The 27,425-nt window shown below is 45.6% G+C and overlaps 2 protein-coding genes across 2 annotated transcripts; both read right to left on the bottom strand.

Moving 5' to 3' along the window:
• Positions 1–4,711: 4,711 nt before the first annotated feature.
• Positions 4,712–18,033, bottom strand: kctd12b (potassium channel tetramerisation domain containing 12b). Its single transcript, XM_086178800.1, has 2 exons — positions 16,606–18,033; positions 4,712–6,044 (listed from the first exon to the last, which is right to left on the bottom strand). Exons 1-2 carry the CDS (start codon positions 17,447–17,449, stop codon positions 5,503–5,505), a joined length of 1,386 nt encoding a protein of 461 aa, XP_086034926.1. The 5' UTR covers positions 17,450–18,033; the 3' UTR covers positions 4,712–5,502.
• A 2,737-nt stretch (positions 18,034–20,770) lies between these two features.
• On the bottom strand, positions 20,771–27,197 carry znf711 (ZFX family zinc finger ZNF711). The gene is made up of 8 exons (XM_086178669.1): positions 27,052–27,197; positions 25,921–25,999; positions 25,707–25,808; positions 24,570–25,427; positions 24,317–24,463; positions 24,025–24,204; positions 23,717–23,851; positions 20,771–23,583 (listed from the first exon to the last, which is right to left on the bottom strand). The coding sequence occupies exons 3-8, from the start codon at positions 25,783–25,785 to the stop codon at positions 22,403–22,405; spliced, it is 2,580 nt and encodes an 859-aa protein (XP_086034795.1). The 5' UTR covers positions 25,786–25,808; positions 25,921–25,999; positions 27,052–27,197; the 3' UTR covers positions 20,771–22,402.
• Positions 27,198–27,425: the final 228 nt, after the last annotated feature.

The raw sequence follows: 27,425 nt of genomic DNA, 5'->3' as shown, positions 1-27,425 counted from the left end.
TATATAATGGAACGTGATGGGAGTCGGTGTCTTAACCGCATGATTTGCAGTGCCAAGTTTAGCAATTCTAGTGTATTTATTTATTGTGTATTTATTTTAGTGTGATGTTTTGCTTGTTTTGTTCTTTGAGCACAGTGATGTTGATGCATGTTTCATTTTGTGCCCCAGTAAAACATTTACCGATGTCTTGAATAAAGAAAATAAATTTAAAAAAAAAATCCAATAAAGAAGGGTTCGGTGAATGCGCATATGAAACTGGCCAGGATTCAGTACCTCCAACAAAGTTAAGAACCACTGATCTAGACTCATTCCCTCCCCCAGTTTCCCACTTCCGAACTCTCCCCCACTCTGCACTGGACTCTGATAATATATCAAAACATTAACACTCTTTTTGCCCTCTCATTCACACATCATCCAAGATAAGATAAGATAAGATAAGATAAGATAAGATAAGATAAGATAAGATAAGATAAGATAAGATAAGATAAGATAAGATAAGATAAGATAAGATAAGATAATTCCTTATTTCCAAAGGAAATTCCTTAGTCAAAGCAGCGTAATAGATATAATGTCAAAAAAGGATATAAATATGAGTAGAAATTTGAGTATAAATAGGAATAGAAAGGCAGAAGACAGGAGAATGCAAGACAAAAAAAAACCCACAAATAAGTTGACATCAGATAAGTTGACAACAGACGACAACAACAACAACAAAAACAACAACAACAACAACAACAAAAACAACAACTACAACAACAACAACATCAGGGATGACGATGGGCAACATCAAGGAACGGGGAGGGTGAAAAATACACAACTAGAACTAAACAACAATATAAATGGAGTGACAATGATAACTAGCTATGAATAAAATAAATAAACAAAAATAGGCAGGATGTGTGCGGGCTGGGAGAGGAGAGAGGACACACAAGGAGAGACAGCAGAGTTGGGAGATGATGTGACTGGGTGAGGTAGTGAATGGGAAGAGTAGTGAGATTGTGGAAATGTAGAAGCAGCACGGGTGCACTCAGACCACTCAATCTAGACTCATTCCCTCCCCCAGTCTCCCACTCCCTCCGTTCTGCCCCACCCCAAGATGGTGAACTCTCTCTCTTCATCCCACTCTCTCCCCTGATGCCGAACTCTCCCCCACTCTGTACTGGACTCTAATAATATATCAAAATATTAACCCTTTTTTTTTGCAGTACTGCTACTTTGCACTGTCACACAGAAATGCTGCTATTACACATTATACCAGTATGGTACTACTTACTGACCTCTTGCGCTAAACTGTCCAGAGAAAAGAACAGAAATCTCTTCCGCGACTCTCTCATGCCATCAAATTTGCATCTGCATGCACTTTATATTCATATCTCATATCGCATACTTTAATGTTTACTGTTTTATGTAACAGTCCCAGCACCCTATTATTATTATTATTTCTATTATTATTATTATTATTATTTATGTTCATTTTGAAATGTCTTCTCGGTTCCTCTGCATGTTCAGCACAAGCGATAAAAAAGCTGGCTTTGACTTTGGCTCATTCACATATCTTATAGAGACATACAAAGGTTTGAAAAAAACTCTGCACACCAAGAGGGTTCTAAAGCAAAGATAATTTATTTCAGTGTGTTGTTTTTCGAGACACACTCTGCTCTTCTTCAGATGCTTAAAGAAAAATGTTACTGTGGTGCCATATTTAAATGGTACGATCATCAAATGGTACTTGAACACAACTTGGGATCTAAGTTCCTGCCTCGAGACCAGCGGTTACAAAAGGTGCCTCTTATCAAATATATATATTATATTACCTTATCTTCCAAGAATTATCTTATTTTGGGCCCTTCCGAGATGAGGCCCAAAATAAAACAGATACTCTTAATATATAGAAAGAGATGGAAATGAGCATTATTGCATTATTGATCAGAAGATTTGAATAAATAATATATCAACAAAACAGACAAAATCATCTCTATATGCGAGGTCTAATATCAAAATCCTCATTTAAACCTTGTGGGGATCAGTGTTGCCATTGTGTACATCCAGAAAAAATCATGTTTTAAAAGGATAGAGATCAGGTTCCCCCCTCCCTCTGCGAGGACATTTTCAAAATCCCTAACCGAGCAGCGGATGTGCGTGTTTTCCTTTTTTTTTTCTCAAGTTTATATAAAGACATACAAACGTTCACATGTCATACAGAGACATATAAACGTCCATTGGGTAAATTAGACGCTCCGCTGGAAAGACACGTGGAAAATACAGAGACTCCACACGGAAAGACCCCACTGCCGGAATCCAGTCGGGGACCTTCTCGATATCAGACAGAAGTGCTAACCAGTGCACCACACTGCGCCGCCCCAAGTGATAATCACTGCAGTTGTAATTGACTTTTTTTTTTATCTCCCATGCCAAAACGCTGTCAGAAAGAGTTTTGTTCCGTCAGTCCCGTTCCCGCAAGACATCCTTACCTCTCGGCTTCAGAGGACATTATGCATTCCCTTTGTTTAACGTCTGAGCCCATCAACTGCGGAGATCAAATCTAAGCAGCACATCCATAAGTCAAAAGGCCAGCTTCAGAGGGTTGTCCCGCACCAAGAAGATACAAAGAGTGAAAGAGAATTCTGAAGCGCGCGGTTTCCGTTGCAGATGCCCAAATGCAAATCTAGCACTTTGGTTTTTGGACGGGGATGTTGGTGTTTTTGTCTAGCGGGACTCCAACACAACAGACTGCGCAGCTTATGCCATGGTAAATAGGGATTGTAAATTAGCAAGATTTGTCGTCTCTATCAGCGGCGCGCTTCCGGAATCAGGCGTACTCCCATGACACCACTCTCGGCCCAGGAAGCCGGCCAGCGCGCTGTCGCTGTCGGAGCCAAAGCTGAATGATGAGAAATAGAAGGAGAAGGAGCTGATGAGGCAATAGTTGAATGAGTTGTAATGTCAGTTCTTCGCTATGGATTTCTCCGCCGTCAGCGGCCAGCTGGAAATTACCCGAGTGTGGACGGCGGTGCAAAATAACGCGGCGGAGTCTGTTCGGATGGTATTAATTGTCGCCATCGTGCAGTTTGTGCGACAAAATATCATGTTGTGTGGAGAATCTTTAGTGCTGTGATAAACCCTAATCTGTTGTTAATCCCCTACTCATGGCAAGAGGATATCTCTGTTGCTCCTCCACGGTTACCAGAGTGCCTTGTAAAACTATTTTATTTTGTCTGACGTTGCACATGATTAAACTCCCCTCGCCGTTGACACTCGGGGATTAATGCCTTGACCTTATTATTAACTCGGTGTGAAACACAGAACTGTGACCGGAGCTGAAAGCGCTCGTCAACCTTGCATTAGACGCCATGGGAGGAGTCGCTCTGCTCAGCAGAGCAGCTGCAGTGAACGTGCCGGACGATGGGAGCTAATACAGGCTAATATGGGAAGGATTAGTCATTAAAACAGACCAATTTACGTTCAATAACTTAGTGCTCTGCTTGGAGCAGAGTGAGAGGGGGGATTTTCTATTAGTATTGCTGTGTTTTCCATAGAATTCTGATTAATAGGCCATCGGTGCTACCATTATGCGCGTGTAAACATCCTGCAATAGCTATGTTAGCTTAGCTTAGCAACGAGGAAGTGAGTTTATCGGCGTCCGCGGTCGACAGATGGATGTCGGACATTTTCAGCGCTAATTTGCAGTTCAGCGCGGTTTCCCATTGGGATGTTGTGAGTGTCTCTGGAATCGTGTCCATCCAAAATGTCCCAATTATAAGAGGATCGATTTCCTATTATCTTTGTGATGCGTGCCTCGTTAGCAGCGGCAACCAGACTGCTGCGGACGAACAAAACAGCAGACGCCGGGCTTTAGGTAGAGTAGAGACTTCTCTAATCGCCCGTCACTCTGACTCAACCGAACATTAAACACATTCCTTGTTTTCTGGGTTATTGCCACAGGCCGATTTGTTTTCCCCCCATCGGTCAAGGCAAATGCACTTAAGAAAATGTGACACTTCATTGGTTTTTTCAGCATTGGAAAATCCGGCCAGTCTGAGCAACAGCATAACTTCCGCGGGGAGCCTGTGTGGTCAGAGTGTTGATTTAACAGAGCTGTTGTTGCGAAAGTCCTTTTGAAAGGCAAACTGCCGCGGCACGAGTCCCACCGCAGTCGTATTCTGTCAGTTCACGTGGTGTAAACAGCCGTCCGTCCCTTGTTTGTCCAAATAATAGCTCGAGATCGTCCAGCCAGGTCTTAATGCACGATCAAGCTAATCGCCCTAACTAATTGGCTTCTGACCTCGGTGTTTTCCTGACACCAATGTCTTTTCTCCTGCGGCACCCAAACATGGAGAGATCTTTAAAAGCCACTTCTGTGTGTGTGAGTGGCGTTTTGCACTCTTACCTCACAGCCTGTGTGTGTCTGTGTGTGTGTGAGGGAGGGAGGGGTGATGAAACACTCACTTCCGTCAACACAAGTGCCCTGTTTTTGAGTTTTTCTATATGTGCAGGGATATTAAAATGTTAATCTATTCCTTGAAATAAGTAAATATATTGAGTGTGAATCGGATGGGTGGTAGAAAAAAAAATCATATTGACTTATCTCAAATAGAACATAAGGATGAGTAGAACACACACACACACACACACACACGCACACACACACACACATGCACACACACATGCACACGCACACAGACGATTGTTAATTCATTAGTGAAGGTGGATGAACGTTTTATGCAGAGCAGATAGTGGAACAAATGGCACAGCGCAGCGGTTCATGTAGTCATTATTGTCATTATTATTCTCCACTGTAGCCAACAGTAATTACTCGTCTGCTTCCTGGTACACTGCATTCTCGTGCTGAATTCTTTCTCTTGCTCACTTGAAGATAATGTAATCACAAAATGAAGCAAACTGCAGAGCTTTTGAATAACAAGCGGAAGGGAGATGAAAAGCTTTGAAGGCTTCCCTTAATATTGATGAAGAGAAATGTGAAAAAAAAAAAAGATAAAAAAAAAAAATCAGATGATTAGCCGTGGAAATTTCCCTTCTTTCTTTTTATTTCGCATCAGCAAGGTCAGGCGTCTAAAACTCCACATTCGGTTGACTCTTTGCAGTCACTTAATCGGTGGGCGTGTCATAGAAAGCGGGGCATGTAATGACAATATCATCATGTGAATTAGTGAAAAGATGAAAATGAATTATTCAAAATATAGCTTTGTTGAATAAAAAAAGAGGAATCGTGACAACATCTAGAGGGGATTTTGTTTTCTAAAATAGGAAAATACTATTTTTACCACGACAAGCTTGCATGTGAGACCGCTAGACGAGCCCAGCCCTACACACTAAAGTGAATTTACTTTATTTATGCTGACATGCAAGGGCTCCTACTGTACGGGTTGAAGTAAACATACCAATACCCCCTCTTACCCCCCCAAAAAAAACAGGTTTTCTTGATGCCTCCGTTATAATAAAATCCCATAACGCCGTCTTGTCCACTGCAGGTCTCAGGCTGTCTTACGCATTGTATTTCTTGAGCAAGTCACTCTGCCAGTGCCGCTTGCGATCGGGAAAGGCTTTCGGCATGCGGATCTTTTTAAAGTCCTCAATGCATTTCTTCAGATCTTCCTCCAGCATCTTCCTCTCCTCCTCCTCCTCATCCTCATCCACCGTCGACGGGGGGCCGCCGTTCTCCCTGTTGGTGAGCCGCGGCAGAGTCTTTAGGTGAAGGGCGTTCGGACGTTGGAGGTTCTCCGTAAGAGGCGGCGCAGGGAGAGGGGGGCTGTATGTAGAGGAAGTCTTGGACGATGGAAGCGGTGGGGTAAACGCTGGCAGCGGCGGGAGAGGGAGGTCAATGGGAGGCGGTGAAGGGAGTGGAGGCGTCGGAGGAGAGTCCAGCGTCAGCGGGCGTCGATCGTCTATTTTGACGCTGTTGGCTTCCGGAAGGCTTCGGGTTCGAAAGCCGCCGCCTTGCTCCAACGCGGCAGGTTCGGCATGTACCGATTCAACCGTCTCTTCAGTGAAACCCGAGGTTGCGTCGGCAGGAGGTGGTGAACCGCCTGGAACAGAAAGAATTGAAATTGTCGCTGTTATTCAGGGCGGGTTGGCAGCGTGGCGGTCAGCGCCAAGAAGGTCGTCCCCTTCCGTTCGATGGAAATTGTCCGGACATGAGAATTCTTGTCGAAATCTTCTTGGCGTTTCATCCCTCATCGTGACAGAACGAAAAAAGGCTCCGGGATGAGGGGTGAAATGTCTCCAGGTGAGGAAATTCAAGTCTAGTTGCCACAACAAGAAGATTTCGGCAAGAATTAACCATGACCTGGCTGACTGAGAACCTCTAAGGACATAGACATGAGAATACGTCTCTATATCTGGCCCTGTGAACGACTGGCGTGAATCCCAACTCTCGCCCGACGACGGCCGGGAGAAGCAGTCTAGATAATAAATGGATGAATATTATTTACCAAATTTAATTGAGAAAAAAATTAAAAAAAGCATTCTTCACGTCTGTTATTAAAAAGCATGGTATTCAATTCTATAATTTGGAAACATTTATACTTCTTCACTTTAATTACAGCTAACAAATACACAGGTGACTTTCATTTCACGGGTAAAACTGCAGGGCGAAAAGAAGTTTCCAACTTTACTGTAAAGTCCATTCATTGAATCCAGTGACCCAGAAGCACAAAGTCCCCGAATCCATTTGTGCCGACTGAATGTCGGACCAGGATTGGCGTGAATCCCAGTTGGCGCTTATCTTAGCGTAGCATAACTGTAGAGAATAAACGCAGCGTTTTCAATTTGCAGCGCTGCGCCGTTCTTTGACTTGGACTGATTCGTCAAACGTGTTTCCTACTATGTCTCCAAATTAAGAACCAATGTGCCACTTCAAGGGCTTTATCATCCGTGGTGCTTATATCGTCTTTTACCATGAGTCAAATTGTATTCAAATGAAGGACAATGTCTATTTTTTTTCCAAATTTCATGCAGAATTCATACAGAATTTGTGGTAAAAAAAAAAAGCAATTTTCTGAAATTTACATTGAACCTCCTTCCTTGTACAACAAAACAATGGAAAATGAACAAGGATAACATAAGCTTCCTGCAGAATTTTATTTTATTTTATTTTATTTTATTTTATTTTATTTTATTTTATTTTATTTTATTTTATTCAGTGTTTGATTTCACTTTTTTGTTAAAAATGTTTCATATGTGGCACAGTCATAGCCATCAGCACTGTTTTTCCTCCCAGGGTGCATCAAGCAAACAATTCATTGCCACCAAACGTGCATGTAAACTAAACTCGCTCGTGGGAACGAGATCCTCGGAAAAAAGGCACGCGGGGAACCAAGTCGAATTCACGTTCGTCCGTTCACCTCCCCTCGTGTGCACATCGTGCAAGAAGCAGCATTGTGACTGAACGGAAGATGCCCGTCGACAGTTTTTCGCAGTAAGTTGATTTCTTATCTCACCGCTGTGAGAGAAAGGACGAGCTTGTTCCTGTGCAACTTCTTGGAATAGCTGAGGCGGCACATGTACGCCGTGTATTTTGGGGTGTTTTGAAAGCCACAGGAACAATCTGCACAGCTGCTTTTCTTTTTATAGGCAGAACATTTCCAAGGGGCCGCTGATATTTGGAGTGTTTATACGACGGGGCTCCAGCTTCGGCGGCCTCTAATAAAGCACAATGAATCTTTTTTTTTTTCAGGCCGCTCGGTTTATTGGTCATACTTGAGTGTTTGAAGAACACTTGTGTGCTGGGGGATTAAAAAATGCCTAATTTTGTCTAGTGGAGAGTAAACATGCTTTCTGAAACATCTGGATTATTTACGAACGGCAGCCTCAGACACGTGTATTTTCCATCTGTGCTTAAAGGTCTGACGTGGATCTTCAGAATTTGAATATAAAAAAAAAAAAACCTGCCTGTTGTTGAAACAGGTAGTTTAATCCCAAAATCAAACAGAAAAAAATAAACAAATCAAAACCAAACACATTGCAGCCAGTAGCGCTGTTTACTGGATGGATAACTGATTATTAGAAACATCAGTCATAGCAACGTCTGGCTTTACTCGACTGCCGAGGGAGTTGTCTCCATTTGTCGTGACAAACTCAAGCTGTCAACAGATAAACAGATGGAATAAAAAATAAATAAAAAAAATCAACCGATAACAAAATGTGCATTATTTTACACCAACCGGCTGTGATTTCTGGGGTGAAATGCTTATCTTATGGAGTTAAAATTTAGGGTCACGGGTCACCTGTCAATCACATGCAACCATTCACTCTCATTCACACATCTGGATAATTTAGGGTCTCCGATGAGTGAACCCGAAGGAAACACGTGCGGACACGGGGGAGAATATGGAGACTCCGAACTGAAAAATCAGAAATGAACCCGTTGCATCCGGGTGCCGTTCTGTACGTAACAATTTTACATTTTCCCACCTGCTTTGTGCGCTACCTGCATTAACAGTTTGCAGTCACACAGTAGATATTTTATAGATGGAGTGAAAGAAGATGTGAAGTCGGTGTGAGAGAGGAGGGTTAGATGGAGGCGGGTGATTAGCTGAGGCGACTTCCGAAGGGTGGAGACCAAAGTAAAAGAAGTAGAAATATTTAAATCGCGCTTCGTTTTGATGTCACAGAATCCGAAGGTACTTATGAACACCGCCGAGTCTCAGAGCCAGATATGCATCACACACTCTGGCAGACACACACAACCCAGCGCATGTGGAGACACACAAAGACACGCAAGGCCCGGCAGCACTTGCTCCTTCAATTGGGCTCATTGTCACGGTTACATGTCTTATATAACCGGGAAAGCCGCTTGTGTCATGGAAGGACGTATTCTTCCGCCTCCCCCCAATACCTGAATTTGTCACAGCGCGAGGGGTTTATGTGAACACACACCTTGTGCGATCGTGCGTTTATGCATGAGCACGTGCGCCTTTCTTTGTGTTCTCCAAATGTGGGTGTTTGCATGCGTACGTGTCTGTTACTATACTCAGCTTGCATTAAACGGGACAGAAAAGATGTGAATAAAAAAAAAAAAAAAAGAAAGCATTGGAAGGAGAGGTTGGCAAGAAACGCATTCCCCACGATGCGTATTGGTGTGCATGGTGCATTCAATGTCTCACATAATGAGAGTGTGTTTCAGGGCCGCCAGGATGTGGGAGTACGGGGGCTTAGCGGTGTCGAAAGAATAATCCACTGGGGGATGGGCTCCATGCTTCCCTCTACTGCTAAGCCTTGTGGAGGAGAACATTGATGGAGAGCACTCAACCCTGTTCGCCGGGCTACTTCTCCAGGGATATATGCAAATGCCAAAGTCCTTTCTCACACATCCTCACTCTCTCCCTCTGCCGTTCGCCGAGTCTCCCATCTGTTCAGGTTGACACATCGCTCAGTTGCCATCATGACCACTATTAGCAACCCTACCGTGTCGCTGTCGCCTGGGTTTAGCACCTCGCTGTCACAAAATGTCATCTCCGGGGTCGATGTTTCTCCACCCTACAAGAGGCGTAATGTTCTCCGTGAATCCACGTGGAAGTCATACATATCGGACCGGGAGAAGTAATTGTGACGGTCTCGTCGGGTATTACAGTGGATAAGTCGGCGGCGGAGGTCCTCGCTACCCGTGCTCAGTAGACTCAGCTTGACCCGCCGCTGTCGGACGCACATGATGCAAGTTGACAGCGTGCCCTGAAATCTTCGACTAATATCACCGTGGGAAACGCATCCTGGCCGAGACGCGTCGCATTTAAAAAGTCCGTTAAAAGCCCTTTAAGCGCAATTAAATTTCACCGCTTTTTTTTTTTTTTTTTTTCAAAAAGCCGAACAGCACCCGTCACCTTGAACCCAAAGAACATATAAAAAATCCTCTGAACGGTGTTTTAAATAGAACCGGTTGCTCAGAGGTGCTTTCTATTCACGGTTTTCACTGATGGGTGAATAGGTGTTGTGACTTGAAAACGGAGAGACAAGAGAGCAGCATCATCTCCATGGTAACAGTGTGATTTTTTTTTTTTTCAGAGGCCAGAGCCTCACAAATGCATAGTAATGTGCCTCCGAGCCTGCGTGCAGCCTATTTATCTTCCACGTCCAGTCGTACACGTGGCGCTAACCTGCCGCTTACGCCATAGTTTTAATACTTGGGCAATTAGATGTTTTATATCTAATGGCCCGGTATTCAGCCGAACATCTGCTTTGTGAACAATCTGTATGGTGTCTAATGACACAGCGGGCCTCACACCTACAGGCTTTCCCACTCATTGTCTTTTCTCCTGATAGCCATCAGTGCAAACACAAATGGGGGTGTAATCAGCCACTGTAACACTGTATTCTTTCAGCCGCATTTACATGGCGAGGCGTAATCACAGTCTCCGCATCAAAAGCGCCTCCGCCGCCGCTCTCTCGTCTCCGAGCAATTACGAACCCGTCAATCTAAATATTGCGGAAGGAGAGCGTGACGTAAACAGCCGGTAGCCGTGACTATCTGATGCATTGGGAAAGCAAAGAAGGAGTACCAGGGTTTTGAAGGGAGAGACAGAGAACAGAGGGAGTGTGGGGGGGGGGGGGACGACAACAAAAAAAAGCTGTTTATCATCATTTAGGACACTTGGGACTCGTCATTGCAGAATTGCACTAAAAACCGAATCTGATGAAAGCGTCTGGCGGATTCACAGCCGCCGCGTGGTTTCACAGATCTATTTTTATTTGCAACTATGAGTTATTGTCTGGCTCTTATTGGAGCCGTCTTGCCAAAGTATCCCGAAGCCCGTCCTGGCATGCCGAGGCCCCTGCAGACTTTATATTCCTCACCGCTGCACGGTGTCTGGCCAGGCCCCGGTCTTCCGAACCAAGGACAGCCCTGGCTCTTCAGATTACTGCTAATTAGAGGGACAGATTAGTGTGCAGGTCTCCAGATGGCTGAGATGAATCCCGGCCCGACAATAAGCGCGGACACATTTACAGCTTAACGCTTTAACTCAGAGGAATTCTGCTGTCAGAACGTCCCTCTGAAGTTTGCAAGAGTTGCCAAATCAAGTTCTAAATTAAACAAAACACATGGAAGTAATGACATGCTAAAATCCAGTGTAATGTAATTATTATCAGAATATCTCAAATGTGATGCCAAAAAATGATTATCTTTGGTTAGACTAATGGTATTCATGGACATTGAAAAATTATTTATGAATTTACTTCTTCATGTATTAATTTGATATCATTATTTTATTTTGTAATTTATTTGTGTTATTTATTGATTCATTTACTTTCTAAAGAACCATTCAGATTCTCGATGTTGTTAAATAGCTAAAAAAACATGTCGGAGCACCAGCATGTCATTTATTTATTGACTTATTTACAAATGTATTAACTTATTCTTGAATTATTAATCTATGTATTCATATTTGCATTTATCTATTTATTTATTAAGTTTTGTTCATTTATTTATTTTTGTGATTTATTTTTAATCGTTTATTTTGTAAAGAGACATTCAAATTCTGTATGGATGAAATAGCTAAAAAACATCCATGCATGAGCAACTAAAAAAACATCCATGCCTGAGCATCAGAATCTTATCTATATATTTACTTACTTGTCAGTTTTTTTATATATTCATTTTTCAACTTACTCATTTCTTAATTTATTCTCTTTGGGCGAAACAGTTATAAACATCCATGCATGAGCATCAGCCATGACTACTGATTTAAAACCGAATTCTAGTTAACCTGCCATTTAATTGTCTCCAGTCCATCTTACTCATTTACATCTTCTATTTCCACTCCTTTTCCTTTCTGTTTTTAAACTCATTACTTTTGTTGCTCTTGTATATATTTATTAGAGCCAGAGTGATACATATTTAGAATTGCGCGCCACATGTTGTTTTCCCTCTCAATCTCATAACTTGCTTTCAGTAACGATTCACTGTAGCTGAATTCACTTGCTTTCATTCCTGTCCTACTTTATCTCCTTCATCCCTCATGCCTTCCTTTGTCACTGTCTACTTCTTGGAAAATGAAAAGGGGGAAGGAGAGATTGCAAAGGGAGATTCAGCCGCTATCTCAACCGGCTCCTCCGTCCCCGCCGTCGTGTTTGACCTCGGGCGCCGCGGGACGCCCCGCCCGGACGGAAACGAGCATTCGCGCGCAGCCTGGTACACAGAAAAGGCGAATATGTTTTATGACAGCTGTTCTCCGGAGACGGGGACGTCGATGTAAAGCGGTGGAGGGATGCCACGCAGCCACGCTGGAAGACAGAGCGCCGCGTTGAAGGTGCACATCTGGCTCAATGCCCGACTCGCTAAAAATAGGCCGACGCACAATGAGACCGAGACGCCGCCGGCTCTCGCCACTGTACTCTTTCTATGAGGGCCTTGAAGAGAGCGGTGTCACTTCGCGTGCGCGCGCGATTTAACAAAAGCGTCAGCCGAGCGCTCCCTTCACACGCGCGTGTCGCATTCGCAACCCATCGGGGTCGAAACTTCTCCTTCGCGTTGTTATGTTTTTAATACACCGCGATTAAGGAAGCCGGTAAACTAGCTCTGCAGCCTTTCCAGCTCTGTGTCATTAGCCTCGCACAAGAGGATTGCCGCTCATCTTCTCCCAAACCCCTCCCCGAGTGTGTCAGTCTGTCTGCGTGTTCGGTTCAGAGACGCCAACTGCCGGCTCAGCATATTAGCGAGACGGGGTGTGCACCTGGCTTATTGTCCCCGTGTGTTTGTCGCCCCCCTCGTCCCTCGTGCCGCCCCGACCGCCGAGCCGACCGATACTCACCAAAAATTCCCCGCCGTGCAAAACAGAAAAAAAAAGTTGAAACATAACGGGGAAGAAGTAAACAGACACGGAGCCGCAGACGGTCGCACCTGAACGCACGGAGCTGGCGGCCCCCCGACAATATCGTGTTTCTCTCCATCTGGTGACGGCGTCACGCCGGGAATCGATATCGCTTCCGACTGTTCCGAGTGATCCCGCGGGGGCGTCGTGGAACTGAATCTCGCCGTGACGGCCCGCGGGAGAGCCACATCCAGCCGCGGAGACTTTATGTTGAAGAAAACACCGAGAAGGAAACATAAATTTTTGCTTGTTAATGCTTTCCAGCTTTTGTTTCGCTTACGCTAGCTGTCTCTTTTCCCCCCGATTTCTGTCTTCGCTTCAACGTGCATCCCCTGACGTCCCCCTCTCGTCTTTTCCGGCCTCCGAGTGCTGACAAGGCTGGCAGGGAGACAAGGAGATCATGAGAGAGGGAGGCGGGTCGGCTAAGACGTGTTGCCGTGTGGCCTCAAGTGACAGCGGCACCGGGGAAACGCGACATGTGGTAAATCAGCCGCCCGGAGGTGGAAGGCCCTCCGAGCCGGAGCCGGCCTTGAGATCTGGAGGCGATCCATGTTTCTTTCTCGTCCCGGCTCGTCTTTGCGTGACAGAAGTTAAATAAATGGGTCACATTTAAGACCGCGGATCCTTTGCTGAGATAATATTTCCCTGCAACTTTAAACCAACAGAGGTAATCTATAATCGCATATATAGACTTCTAGATATCCTTCATGTATGAATATCAAGTATATGTTGTATATCGGAACGGGCCTCGACGTCTGACCGGAATGAGCTGGAACGCCGCAATTGAGGCAAGAGGTCGCCATGGCGACGCTAACTGCCGAGTTCACCTCCGCCGGTAAATATCCAGGGACGGGCAACACGCGTCGAACGCGGGCAAAATCCCAATCTCACATACCGTTGGATTTCGTGGACAGAAGATGTGAGTCCTTCTGCTTTCAAAGTTAGTATTCAGTCTTGTTCTAGATTAAAAAATAAAAAAAAGGCTGCTTAACTAATATGGTGGGCTTGAGAAATACTTTGGTGCGCTCGTTTCCTTCCCGACATCTGAGCATTCCAACTTAACTCTCCATGAGCTGCACTTTGATGCAACAAAACTCAATAATAATAATAGCATTCCTCATATCTGAGGTCTTCTTTTCTGGCCTGCTTCTGCTCACCGAGGCATTCTCAGATTTACTCCGAAAGACTGAGAAAGCGAATTTCATTGTAAAATATCTTTATTGTATTGTGGCACTCTGGTTACAACAGGCACACCGCTAACGATGAAGCCGAAGGAACGCTCCTTTGGCTCGTGAGCGGGCGCGCTTTTCACCGAACTTTGAAGGGAAATAATTTTTTTTTTTTTTTTCTTTTTTTTTAAATGAAGAACACAATCATGGAAAAACGTCTGTGCTTCTCACAGATCAGCAGCTGAAAGGGTGTATCTCGGACGACCCGGGCGGTTTTAGATCCCTGCGCCGATATTTCACAACCCAGTACGTTTTTCCACGCCCGCGCTAATAGCTGACCTCGCCGCTCTGTCACGGCCGAGCGCTCGCATGTGTCAAAGGGCGCCCGTGGAGGAATCCTGTTTTTCTCTAAGGTTTGAGAGCCAGCGTCCTGCAGGATTCGCCATCTATTCCAACAGGAAATCGTTTGTTTTCCCACCGAGAAGCCACATTAATAATTTTGCAAGGGCTGCTCCGCTACCGCTTTCATCTGGCACGCACCCACTGCAGATTCACAGCTTTCACTTTAAGGTGATTAAAAAAACATACACGTCAGAGGCTTATCTGGCGGCCCCATCTAACTGTATACGAACACAACGGGTGTTTACTTTTTCAAGCAGCCGCTCTTGTGCTAAAATTATATTTTGATATTTTGTAAATGAATGCCAAAATCCGCTCGACAGTTTTTCTTCCCCGCAATTGGGTCAATTAGCAGCAGCAAAATAAAGGGCTGGTATTTTTCTTTAACGGGAATTATCTACGCGTGTCCTCATTTCCAGCTCGGGTCTGTTTTCTAATCAATCGTTGGATTTAAGTACGACAGATGACCAAATAGTATTAAAAAAAAAAAAAAATACAAAAATGGATGAAAAGATGAGTGCTACGACACCCGAGGCTGTCCATCATTTAATATTAAGTAGAATTCATGCACGAGGCCATTTTACCCATATGGTGAGACCTCCTTAGAGAAGGCCCGGGATGAAAAATTAAAATGTCAAAACATGCTACAAAAGTCGCGTTTTCTTTTTTTTTTTCCAACAAATCAGCGGCTCTCCTGCAGCGCAGGGGCCACAGTGTCCAGAGTCCAGCCCCGATGCGGACGCGCCTCGCGACACTGAAAGACACAACGGCGACACTTAAAAACACCATCGACAATCCCGCATCTCGCCTTTCTGATATTCGCCGTCTGACCCCGGGTTGTCGGGGTGAGGAACCTTCGGCGTGACGTATCTGACGCGGAGAATCGTCCCGAGGCCCGATTTTTGAAAACACCCCCCCCCCGTCGCTAGTCGGCTACGCTGCCGTCACTCTCCGCTCCCGCTCCGGCGAATGAAGGCGTCCGGCAAATGTGAAACAGCTTCAAATAATACTTTTTACTGAGTATCGACAATTTGTTTTACAGAACACTCAAAAAACATGGTCCGCTACAGTGACAATCACATTTTTTTTTTTTTTTTCTGACGACCCGGCTAAAGAAGCACTTCACTGTAAATATGACATTGAGCAAAGAACGGTGAGAGAAGCACAATGAGCAAAATACAGAGGAGTGGGCCGCCGATACTGTCAGACCCTCCATCTCCTCCACCCTCCCAGCGTGGGTGATTAAAACACTAAAAGCTCCATTGCACAATCAATACACTCATCTCTAGCTTTTTTTTTTTTTTTCCTTCGCCATCTCTTTATATTTGAGCTTTTCTCTCATTTTTTTTTTCTTTCAAACCCCAAACCTGTTGCTCGTTTCTTTTCAACATTTTCTTTTAAAAACACACTAAGAATCAAGCTTTAAAAAAAAAAAAAAAAAAAAAAAAAAAAAAAGTCCATTTGGTTTTTATTATCCTAACAAGCACAGAGCTTCTAAGTAAACCTCCATCCGTTTGGAAAATAAAGTGAACAGATCAACTATGGCACGATCCCCCCTTCCCACCCCCCCACCCCCCCAAAAAAAACCAGGGTACTGGTTACGTTTGATAAAAACGGAAGGGAAAATTACATTTCCCCGCCGCAGCTCCTTCCCCACGCCAAGTTGCTCGCATCCCCCTCGAGGCTTATAAGATGTCCAATTATTTGGTAATTTAGTTCAGAGGAGCAGGACAGAGTCCAATCTACTCGAGTAAGCAGGATAGCGCTGTACATCACCAGCACCCTCTTTGAAGCCCTTTCTTTTGCACCACGGGCTCCGATTTGACCCAATCAGCTCTTGGATGCGGTGTTGTGCTCCCCCCCCCCCCGAGGCGGACACGATATACGGCAGTCAAAAGTCAGGGGGGAGCATACACAGAAGGTCGGTCTCTGCGGGAAAGGCTGGGGATGGAAGGCGGACGAGATTCGGAAGGGGCCGCCGCTCCGACGTAGTGGGTCGGGGTCAGGAAAAGCCGGAGGGAGGGTGATTTCGACCGGCGGAGGCGGCGTGGAGAGGTGGAGGTCGTTCGCGGGGTAAAAAAGCTGGAGGCCGAAGAGAGAAACGGGAGGGCTAAACGTCTACCGGAGGAGGAGGAGGAGCCGTCGGAAGGAGGAAGGTGGGGCGGCCCGGTCGGGTCGAGGGGAATCGGGAGGTCAAAGCCAGCGGTCTCACTCACGGTAGAACACATATTCAGTGTAGCTGGTCCAGATCTTGTCGTCCGTCTGCTCGTGGGCAAAGGCGCAGGTTCCCGTGGAGTTACAGGCCACCATGTGGAAGCCCGCGTCGGCCAGCTTGTCGAAGGCCTGCTCCAGGAAGGTGAACTTGAGATAGTAGCGCGACGTGTAGCGCTCGGGCGGACGGTCCGGGTCGCGGCTCTCGTTCAGCGTCTCCCCGAACACCTCCTTGGCCAGGGAGGTCTTCCCGCAAACCATGATCCGAGCCACGCGGCGGAATTTGGCATCCGTGTGGCTGTCGCGGCCGAGGGTGTACGAGCCTCGGTATCCGATCGTGATGAACCCGGACCGCTTCCCGTCCGCCGCCCCCGGCACCAGGCTGGCGCAGGCGGCGGCGGCGGCGCCCAGCGACCCCAGGTTACGGGCCGCGTCGATCCCCGGCGAGGAGTCCTCCGGGTCGCTCTGACATCCGTCGTCGCCCAGCGAGTTCTGCTTGCTGATTTTGGGCGCCAGCAGCTTCACGAGCTCGGGCAAGTTGAAAAACTCGGCCTCCCTCTGGAGGCGACCTCGCTCCGGGAAGTGGTCCGGAAGCACCAGCTGCTGGTCCCGCATGTAGTCCAGGATGTAGCGGAAGAGGAAGCCGTCGCGGTCCACGAAGAAGCGCCCCTTGGTGTCCCGGGCCAGCCCTTTGGCCGACTTGCGGTTGAACATCTCCCAGAGCAAGGAGTCCGGCACGCTCGTGAGCGTCGAGTATCGGGTGATGTACACCTGGCCTCCAACGTTGAGCTCGATGATCTCGGGGAAGGGCACCTCCTCCCCGGATTTGCCGCCGTCGGGTAAAGCCATGGCGACGCGGCTCGCCGCTCTCCGTTTCGAAGGTTCTCCGAGGGGTTCTTCCAGAGGGCCCGTTGCCAGAGGTGGAGCGGGGTACGAACCTGGAGGATCTGCCAGCTGCGAGCCTCGCGTCACTCCAACATCCCAGTGTTCGCTCAAACTATTCTAACTACAGCTTCTCTGCCATGGACGCTCCTAAAGCATCTCTGGGAGGGGATTCAGGCGGAGAACCATGCTGTCCGCATCCTCCTGCGGGGATCCTGCACAAACCCCAGCTGTGCAACGGGTTACCTGAACAGGAAGTGCGCGGATTTCACCACAGTCCACGAGCATCTCTTCCTCCGGGTGCAACTTCAGTGAGGCAATCCATAGTTGGTGACATCCGTGGGCACCGCGGTGTAGAAAAGCCACGAGATGAAGATCACGTTCCACATGTAGTGAGAGACGAGGAAGGTGTACAAGAACAGCTCCAGCGTCTCCATCGCGCGGAGGCTTCGACTTGCGAGCGGCCGCTCGCGTCGGGATGCAACTGCGGCGACGCCGGAGCGACCGTGCACGGTTATTCCTCCCGTTAGGCCACGCCCACACGCCGTGACGCGCCCGCCGTTATCCGTGTCACATCGTGTCCGGTTTAATTGTAACGCGGCGTCCAGGCGAGGGGAGGGGAATTTTCCACGATAGGGGAAAAAATAAATACGTGAAAATTTATTCATTCGTTAAAAATGATTAAGCACATTATAGAATCAATAAATGAATATTTTTTGGAGTGTTTTAAGTTTTTTTTTCTATAAACCTATAAATAAGATCAACCAACCATGTCGAGTGTTCAGACACATTCATTCCATTGTCATAATTAAAACACAGGTGTGTAAAATCGGAATTATATTTTTGTATTTATTTTTGGTTGCTCGTTTGTTTATTCGTTCCGTTTTGGTTTGAATTCCTTGTTCGGCGCGGTCGCTGTATCCCGTTCAGCATGGGGTTACAGTGACATCTAGTGGAAATATAGAGAAATAGAAGAAGCAGAAGAAGAAAAGAAGGGGCCTTCAGACGATCAAGACTTCACAAGAAGAAAAAATCTCTATCAAATGTTGATAGGTCATCACTTTTGGGAAAACGTTATCACGTTATCACACACGGAGCGAGCCGACGTTGGTTTTTATAACATCCTTGATGTGTAAGTGCTTACAAAATGAAGAAAACAAAACATCATTTGGTGGAAATACCACTGGGTCAAGGAAACCCCGACTCAAAAGTCCATCAAACGCCATTTTCTTGCATCACGGCTGAGTCAGAGACCGACAGTCGCCAGGCGGACGGCCCGACACCAGTCTTCCCGACGCCCGGGATCTGCTTTCTCTCCGTCTCGTATTGTTACCACAAGTTGCATTATCTGACGACTCAGCAGATCCAGTTTTGCCTCCCTTCAAGCAATATTCCATCGATCTCCTCGAGGGCCCTCGCGCTCCCTGTGCCGGCTGCGGCGGTCCAGACTTGTCCTGGACCGTCTGGGCCCGATGCCTCGGGTTTAGTGCTCCAGTGCAGGGTTTCGGGGTAATAAATCAACACGGTCTGCCAATAACACAAGACATGCTGAGAGCAACTCAAGCATGTTGCTTTTTTGCTGGCAGTTGCATCATTCTTTGCACAGCGTAGCACGCTAATCCTCCGAAATGAATAAATCAAACGAATTGGTTTGACCTGTGGCGACGCGTGGATTATTGCTGTATGTGTGTCGATTCTCATCACGGTGATGGCTTTCCGAGGCCGTCGGGTATGTGTTTTTTTTTTTTTTTTTTGAGGGGGGAAGGGGGCCTCGGCTGATTTCGAATGGGCAGATAAGGGGTTTGAGACCAACAGAGGAACGATAATGGTTTGGATCACAGAAGAGGGGAAAAATGCATCTACTGCTCCTGTGGGAAAGGCGGCATTTAGTCGTGGAGAAAGAGCAACGCACGGCGCCTCGCTACGAAGGGAGGAATTTTGAGGACATTTCTGCAAATAGACCGCATGGCTAGAGTGTTCACGAACGCACCAGCACCAGATGAGTATTCCATGCAAAAGGACGAATACGGACCTGCTCACGCATGCATTGCACCGACGAAGCCATTCACACACCCACATTTTTTTCCGCATGACACACCATGCATCTTTCAAAAAAAGATGAGATGGCGGTGAAAAAAAAAAAAAGGAAGTCGAGGCAACACATCTAACATTATGGAAGATTATGTTAAGGTACTTTCTGAGCAACAGAAAAACCCTGAATGTTAAGGATAAGGGGTTGTGTCTGCTAACAAAGCAAGTAGCTGCAAGTGTTGCTCAGCCACGAGTTCCTTTGTGTTTCAGATCGCGCTTGACAAATGAATCTCAAGCCCATTGAAGATAGAGAAAGAGAGGGGCTTAAAGATTGCAGTAAAAAGAAAAAGCTGGATTTCTGTCTAACTTGGAACAGAAATCAACGAGGAGGCCGTGCCGGGTGCGATTCTGAATAACCACGAGCTGAAACCTGGCTCAAGCAGGCACCAGGTTATGGGCAGTAATGTATTGTGTGATTTCAATGGCAGTAATACAATATAGGGATCTGCTGACTGAAAAAGATGGATATACCCAGGAGAGCACGTCATTTTAAATTAATCAATTTCAGAAGAGGAAACCAGTAGCGAGAGGACATCATCGCAGGAAAAAAAAATCCTCTTTCCATAAAGGACAACTGCAGTAAATGTTCAAGAGTGGCATTGTCAGTGGGGTTCAGGTGCACGGTTTATTTCGTAGAAAGAGGGTGAAACCGCTGAATGGAGAACCCTCGTTGACCAGCCGAACCCTAAAGAGGGAAGAGCAAGCTACGCAGCACATCTTCATGCTAAATGGTTTCATCGGTCTATTTTTTTCTCCAGTTTTACAATACCAGTAAATTTGTTTACTGTAGGTTCTCTCATCGGTCCCTCCTGCTCTCTGGTTGTTTTAACTTTGACTCACACCCATTTCCCTTTCCCATTTGCTAAAGTTCAGGAGTGAAAATAAAACTAAAATCACATCCTGACCGCTTGATTTCAACTCTTCTCTGGCCGTGCACGAGGTTGAAATAAAAACTGCCCAACAGTTACAGACCTGACTGCGGGTGCAAATTAAAAAAAAAACATAATCCTTCTAACCTCCCCCGTTCAGCTTGCAGCAACAAAAGAACTTGGCGGTGGAAAGGGTGAACAACCCAACCACTTCACTTCCAGGTGCACTGATAATTGATTGGTTAAAAAAAAGAAAAGAAAAGAAAGAAAAAACGACAAAAAAGGTATCTGACAGCACTTGTGGTTGAGGGACACTGAGCAGAACAAATTTACAAAGATAATTGTTTATTTTGGTTCTTCCCCCCAGTAGTTTATCCACAATCAGACTGAAAGAAAATATAGACTAAGTACATGAAAAGCAGGGATTTTTAATATATACCACAAGTAATTTCAAGGAGACAGCATGTGTGCATACTTTACTGACTAATGCCAATATGATGACCACTGACTCTTCAAAGGTTTAATCCCGTATTAGGGATTGGGTTGGGTTATTTAGGACTTGAGGACTAAGGTCTGGGAAACTTGTTAGTGAGCACAAACAAAACACAAAACCTAATCACTTTTCCCATGGACAAAACAATAAATGAATTCAGCCACCACATTCAATGACAATTAAGGTTTGATGTAGTAATGTATCGTGCCCACCTGCTATAGATAACATTTACCCACTCACAAGGCTCTGCAATTATCTAGGGTTTATATTATATGTATATATAAATATATAAAACATACATATATACCCCTTACATGTAATTAAAATAAAAAAAAAAAAAAGTTATTAAAGTGCTTTCTACTGACTCAAACACACAATCTCTGGGAGAATGGTATTGATACAGCATGTTTGAGAGTTAAAAATCACTTATTTTCTGATTCGCTGTATTCATCAGTGCTTTTGGGATGAAGACCGGCAGATGTAAGGCATGACTGTGATCAAATGGTTAGCAGAGCACATCTGTGTCATACGTAATGTCTCACATGTGCAACTTACACCGGCAGTCAGCTAGAACCACTTGATTGGTTTATCAAACATGAAGCCACCCATCTCTCGTATAATACAACAGCTCATTATTGGCACCGTCTTAGCAGTTAAAATAGCGGGTTTAAGTTGCAATTTTTGTACAATAAAGGGATATTAAATTCATCCACAATTGCAACCGCCTCCTCACAAGACACTCCAGATTGGACCAAAAAAAATAATGGATTTAACTTAGAATACTCCGACATAGTACAGCCAGTACTGCAACATGTACACGAATATTTCAATGGAAGAGGTCAGAACTGGGAAATCCGAAATGCTAAATTTTCATTTTAATTAAATATGTTCATAAGGTGCATAATGTTTGTCATTGTCGCTGGAATACCATCGATGAACTTGTGAATGGTCCTACCCCTTTAAGACCCGATGGAACTGAAAATGAGTATCAGGGTAAAAGCTGGTTAATAAGGATAAGATATCATTTAGAACAACGGAGGCAAACCCCTCCTATATTCATTCCACATCATCTGAAGAACTGGCATGACGTTCACAAATCGCTTTCTGTTTTACAGGACAAAGTCGTCACCTTGCAGCATTTCAGCTGAGTGGGTATAAAAATATAGACATTTGAAACCCTGAATATACGTTCTCATGATTTTCTGCAACGAAACAAAACACAATTTACAGCTGTCCCACTCGGTGTCTGATTTTTTTTTTTTTTTTTCCCTAGACTTCAACCATGTCTAAAATGTGTTCTTGCATTCCCTCATGGGGAGGAGTTTTACACCCATTACAACACAAAACAGCAATTGTAACGTCATTCTCAGCCTACATCCGTCAATTCTTTTATAATACACTAAAATTACGTCAGGGTGCGTGACAAGATTTTCTCTGGAAAGGGGAGTGTTTGTGTGTGCAACGACATTACAACAACATGTCTTTGTGATGCCGGGCTATGTGCTGGCTCTTCTCCGAAGGCCTTCTAAAGCCCTTGGTGCAGTAGTCACAGCGGTGGGGGTAGTCCTTGGTATGAATGGAGATGACATGGCGTTTGAAGCCAGAAGCGTCCGTACTGTTGTATTCACAATACTGGCACTGATAAACCTTCCTACCACTGTGTGTCTTCATGTGCTTCTTCAGCTCAGCGGGCTGTCGGAAGCCTCGCCGGCACCGCTTGCACTTAAACGGGAGGTCCTTCGTATGCAAGGACAGGATATGGCGACTCAGAGTGAAGGTGTCGGGAGCATTGAAATTACAATGCCTACACTGGTGCACCTTGTTGCCCTTGTGCGTCTCCGCGTGTTTCTTCAACTCTGAGGGCCTGTGAAAGCCTTTCTCACACACATCGCACTGGTGAGGGAAGTCCTTGGTGTGAACGGAGATAATGTGTCGTTTCAGGTCACTGGAGTTGGTGCTCTTGTGCTCACAGTGCGGGCACTGATGGGTCTTGTGGCCTTGCACCATTTCAATATGACGCTGGAGTTCCCGCGCGTCCGCATAGGCTTGGGGACAGTGGCTGCACTTGAAAGGCAGATCGGCTCCGTGCTTGCTCTTGATGTGAGTCTTAAGGTTGGACTGATCGGCACAACGGAACTCACAGTGCGGACAGCGATAGGGCTTCTCTCCGGTGTGGGTCCTCATGTGCTTCTTCAGCTCAGACGGGTGGCGAAAGCCTTTTGCGCACTCGACACACACATGTGCAAAATTCTTACTGTGCACGGCTAGCAGGTGACGGTTGAGCAGGCCCTGTTCGGCCGTCTCGTAGTCGCAATACTTGCAGTGGTGCAGTTTGGGCTCTCGGTCCTTGACGATGAGTTTGTCAGAACCAAGGGGGCTGGACTCATGGTAGCGGCGCGTGTACTCTGTGTATTCTGGAGAGCGCTCACTGTTGTGGGACAGCAGCTTGTGACTCTCCAAGTGGTTGTGGAAACTGACCTTCTTATTAGTGGTGAAGTCACAGTCTGTACACTGGTACTTCTTCTTTAATAGGTGGTCAGGGTGGTTCTTCATGTGACATTTTAGGAAGCCTCGTGAGCGAAACTTCTTCCCACAAATGTGGCAGGGGTAGACTGTCAGGGGCATACCATCTGGTCCAATGATGACAGCTGAAAGAGCAAATTTGACAAGATTGCGCAACTGGAAATATCGTGAACAACACTTGATTGACAGCGCTGTTAAAAAATGATTTAGAAACAGGTTATAGAAACTTTCATCATCAAGGGGAAACAGAGCTCATACCAGTCTGACACTGCCGTGTCTCTCCTTTCTTCTTTTTCTTAGTTTTGGGTTTGAGTACACGGTTTGCAGACACCCCTTCTCTAATTTGCAGGAATGGTGTAGCTGCTCCATTCTTCACCTGATCAATGGTATTGCCTACACACACACAAATTAGACATCATTATGAGCACCAACACCATAAATAAGCTACATTAAACACAAATTGGTTCTATGGCACCATCGTGGCCCATCTGAAAACATCTCATGAATTCAGAAATCAACCGAATCACAATCTTTTGATCGAGAGACTATGAAACAAAAGACCATACTGATATCGTCGTCGTCATCGTCGTCACTGTCATCTTCATCGTCATCTTCTAGTTTTGGATGATTCTTGACCGCCATGTAGGCCATCTTGTCACGTCCGACACCCAGTCTGCCCGAGGACGCCGCCTCAAGGTCAGGGTGGCCATTATGATAATCATCCTCTGTTATCACCTCTGTTCCACCTGACAGGGACAAGAGATAGTTTAATAAGTGCCTTGAGCCAGGTAGCCGAGGTGGAATAAAAACTGAGGTTGATACTGCTCAAATGATTGTGTTGATAGTTTATCAACATGCCTAGATCATCATCTGCTTCAGCCTTGAAAATGTAGACTTTTATCACTTCAGATCCATCCTCCTCCTTGGACTCCTTGTCTTCCATTACCTCAGTGCTAATCTCAAGGGGGGTGTCCCCTATGTCCAGCTTCTCTCCCACCTCGTCCACTGTACAACAAAAATATTATTGTTTATCTACCACTGCAGATTAGGGATACTAAACAGAGACTTCCAAACAGTGTCATTTTTGACATAGGATGGGAGACTGTCTTACAAGAGATCATGAGGTAATCTTCAGAACTGCTTTTTGCATCATCTTCTTCATCTGTCTGCAGGGGGACAGCTTCACTTGGGAGCTGTTCATGGATTATGGTCTCAGCATTGGCCTCTGTCACCATTAACCCCTCTGTTACCAGTTGGTGGTCCAAAGTGTTGTCCTGGTGCTCAGACAGTAGCTCCGCCACAAACACTTGGTCTGGCATGTCATCGTGGTGGTGGTTTGAGTCCTGGATAAGGTCTGAGGTGAGGACATGGTGATGGTGGTCAAGAGCTTCCTCTATTGCAACCTCTGTTCCCAGAATGTTTTCAGGCATGATCACACTGTGTCCTGAAGGCACCATGTCCTCATTGGTCATTTCATGGGTTTCTACACCTTGAGACTGCAGACTTTCTACATCTACCTCAAGACCTTCGATCACCTCTGCTTCAAGGCCCTCTACTTCCACCTCCTCCCCGAGACCCTCCACAACATGAGCTTCCAGGTCTTCGACATCGACCTCCGTGTCCAGACCCTCTACCACTTGGGCCTCCAAACCCTCCACTTCTACCTCACCATCTAGACTCTCGACAACCTGGGCCTCGAGCTCCACTACTTGTGTCTGCAGCCCTTCAACCACTTCTGCCTCCAGTCCTTCTACATCTGTGTGTAAGCTCTCCACCACTTCGGTTTCCAGTCCTTCGACAACTTCAGTCTCCAAGCCTTGAACCACCTGGGTCTCCAGGCCTTCCACCTCAAGTCCATGCTCAAGAAGGATGCCCTCATCGGTCATCACATCGGAAAGGAGCATACCCTCAGGCACAGACACAACAATGTGCTCCCCATCGATGTGTGCCAGACCACCCATTCCTGCAACTGTGAACAAAAGAGAGTAGATGCTTATGAAAATGTTTTCATCTTAGAAACCATTCACGAGCTCTTTCTTTCGCATTTACAAAAAAAAGTTACAAGATCATGTATTATTATCTTATTTGAATACACACACGTGGGGTTAATCTAAAACGTGCATCATTTCTTTTATTTCTACAAAATTGACATATCTAAGTCTTTGATTTTTTTCCAAGTCTCCAATTTATATGTTAAAATAATATAGGATTTAAAACACCCTCTCCATAAAGCTACTTGACCACCTACCAAAATCTTGCATGATCATAGCGTGGGGCATTTTCAGCTCCTGAGTGTGTAACTCCAACACCCCTCCACCTTGGTCCATGTCTTTTCTCAGGGAGAATAAAACTGAAAATGATCATATATACCTCAATTGCCATTTGTGGTCATTTAGCTCATGCGCATGTCTCATAATTAAAGTAAACGCCATTCTTTAATGTAGGCAACCTCAAATACATACCTTTACATTTGATGATCAGAACCTTAGAATAAAATCAACTGGAGGTTTGATGCACTTCCATCCATCAAGGCAATATGTCCTGACAAAAAAAAGGCATACTATAAATGTAAGCACAGCATTGCTAACATCATAGAACATATGACATTTGTATGGTTATAGTATACATGCCATATTGACAGTTATTAATCATTGTAATGAAAGAAACGTCTGTTTTTCACACGTGATCGACTGTTATGTTATCATAACAGAAGAGCAGAAACTAGTTGCTGCCACAGGGGAGGGGACCGGTTTGTGGTTGACCACTGGCTCCATCCATTGCCGAACTGCGATATTGCAGGCAGTTTCAACCTGACGGCGTTTTCTATACACCTGGAGCCAGTTAAACCTGATGGAAGGGGCTCGGATGCAACAAAGGGCAATCCCGCTCAGACACTAGGCTCTGTGCATTAGGTCCGATAGCACCTCGGGTCTTTCATGTTTTGGTGGGAGGGAATGCATTGTCGTCACATGACGGCTCCTTATATACCAAATATGCAGATCCGCAGTGAACTGAAGTTACGTACTAAGTGCACGGTTATCGATTAAAAACAGTCCTACGACTAGACTAATATTCTGTAACTTACAGCCAACGTCGTAGTCGAAATTTTGTGTGAATAAATAAATCCTAACTGAGAGTATTTTCGCTGTTGGAACAAACGTTATGAAATGCATACATGAGGGACGGCTACCGTCCAGCCATCCACCCACCGGAGCTAACTAGCAAGCTAGCTAATGGCTGTTCCTCGCAGCGCCATTTTGTTTTAGCATAGTAGCTAACGTAGACGCCCATAAACGGACTTTATTTTTTGGAAAAATTCGCACATGTTCTTTGAGCATGTACCATGTATGCAAATTCGACGGGACGAACAGCGAGCCCGTGTGTGTAATGAACGAATCATATGAACAGTGACAACATTATACGCGGCGACAGTCGTCCGTTCGGCTAGTTAGCTGGCTAAGCTAAGCATAGCTACTTGTGTCGCATTATCTTCCATGTTGTTTTTCGAAAAGGCTGAAAGCGGCCCGCTACGGCCGACTGGGCCCTTGCGTCCGATTCCGCACGCCTTTCTTATTGAGTCAGAGTAATTTTACCTGATAACGTAGTCTTCTGACTGTATCGGTGTTTCTCCCTCTTCTCCTTTTTGTCTGTTATTGTTTTGTTTTATTTTTGACGGTAAGCTAAGTGCGGCCTGCAGTTTTGGATCCCCGGGCACTCTTTGCTAGGCCTCGGCCAATCAGCTTGCTTCCTGACAAGCAGAGGGAGGGCGGGGGGCAGACAATGCGTGGCCTCGTTTACCGCTGATCCCTTACTATTTGCGTCATGCATAAGAGAGCAGAGTTACATTAAAAGCCATTCTCGCAACGGGGATATCTTTATGGTCGGTTATTTGACACAAATATTAACGTTTGCACACAAACTGACGGGATTGTTGATTTGATCGCGGACTATGCGTTCAAACTTTTGA

Source organism: Fistularia commersonii, chromosome 31, assembly GCF_037954325.1.
Source record: "Fistularia commersonii isolate RoL2024-O1a breed Wild chromosome 31, RoL_Fcom_v1.0, whole genome shotgun sequence".
Lineage (NCBI taxonomy): Eukaryota > Metazoa > Chordata > Actinopteri > Syngnathiformes > Fistulariidae > Fistularia > Fistularia commersonii.
The sequence above is the reverse complement of the archived record's forward strand: the minus strand, read 5'-3'. Positions and strand labels throughout refer to the sequence as shown.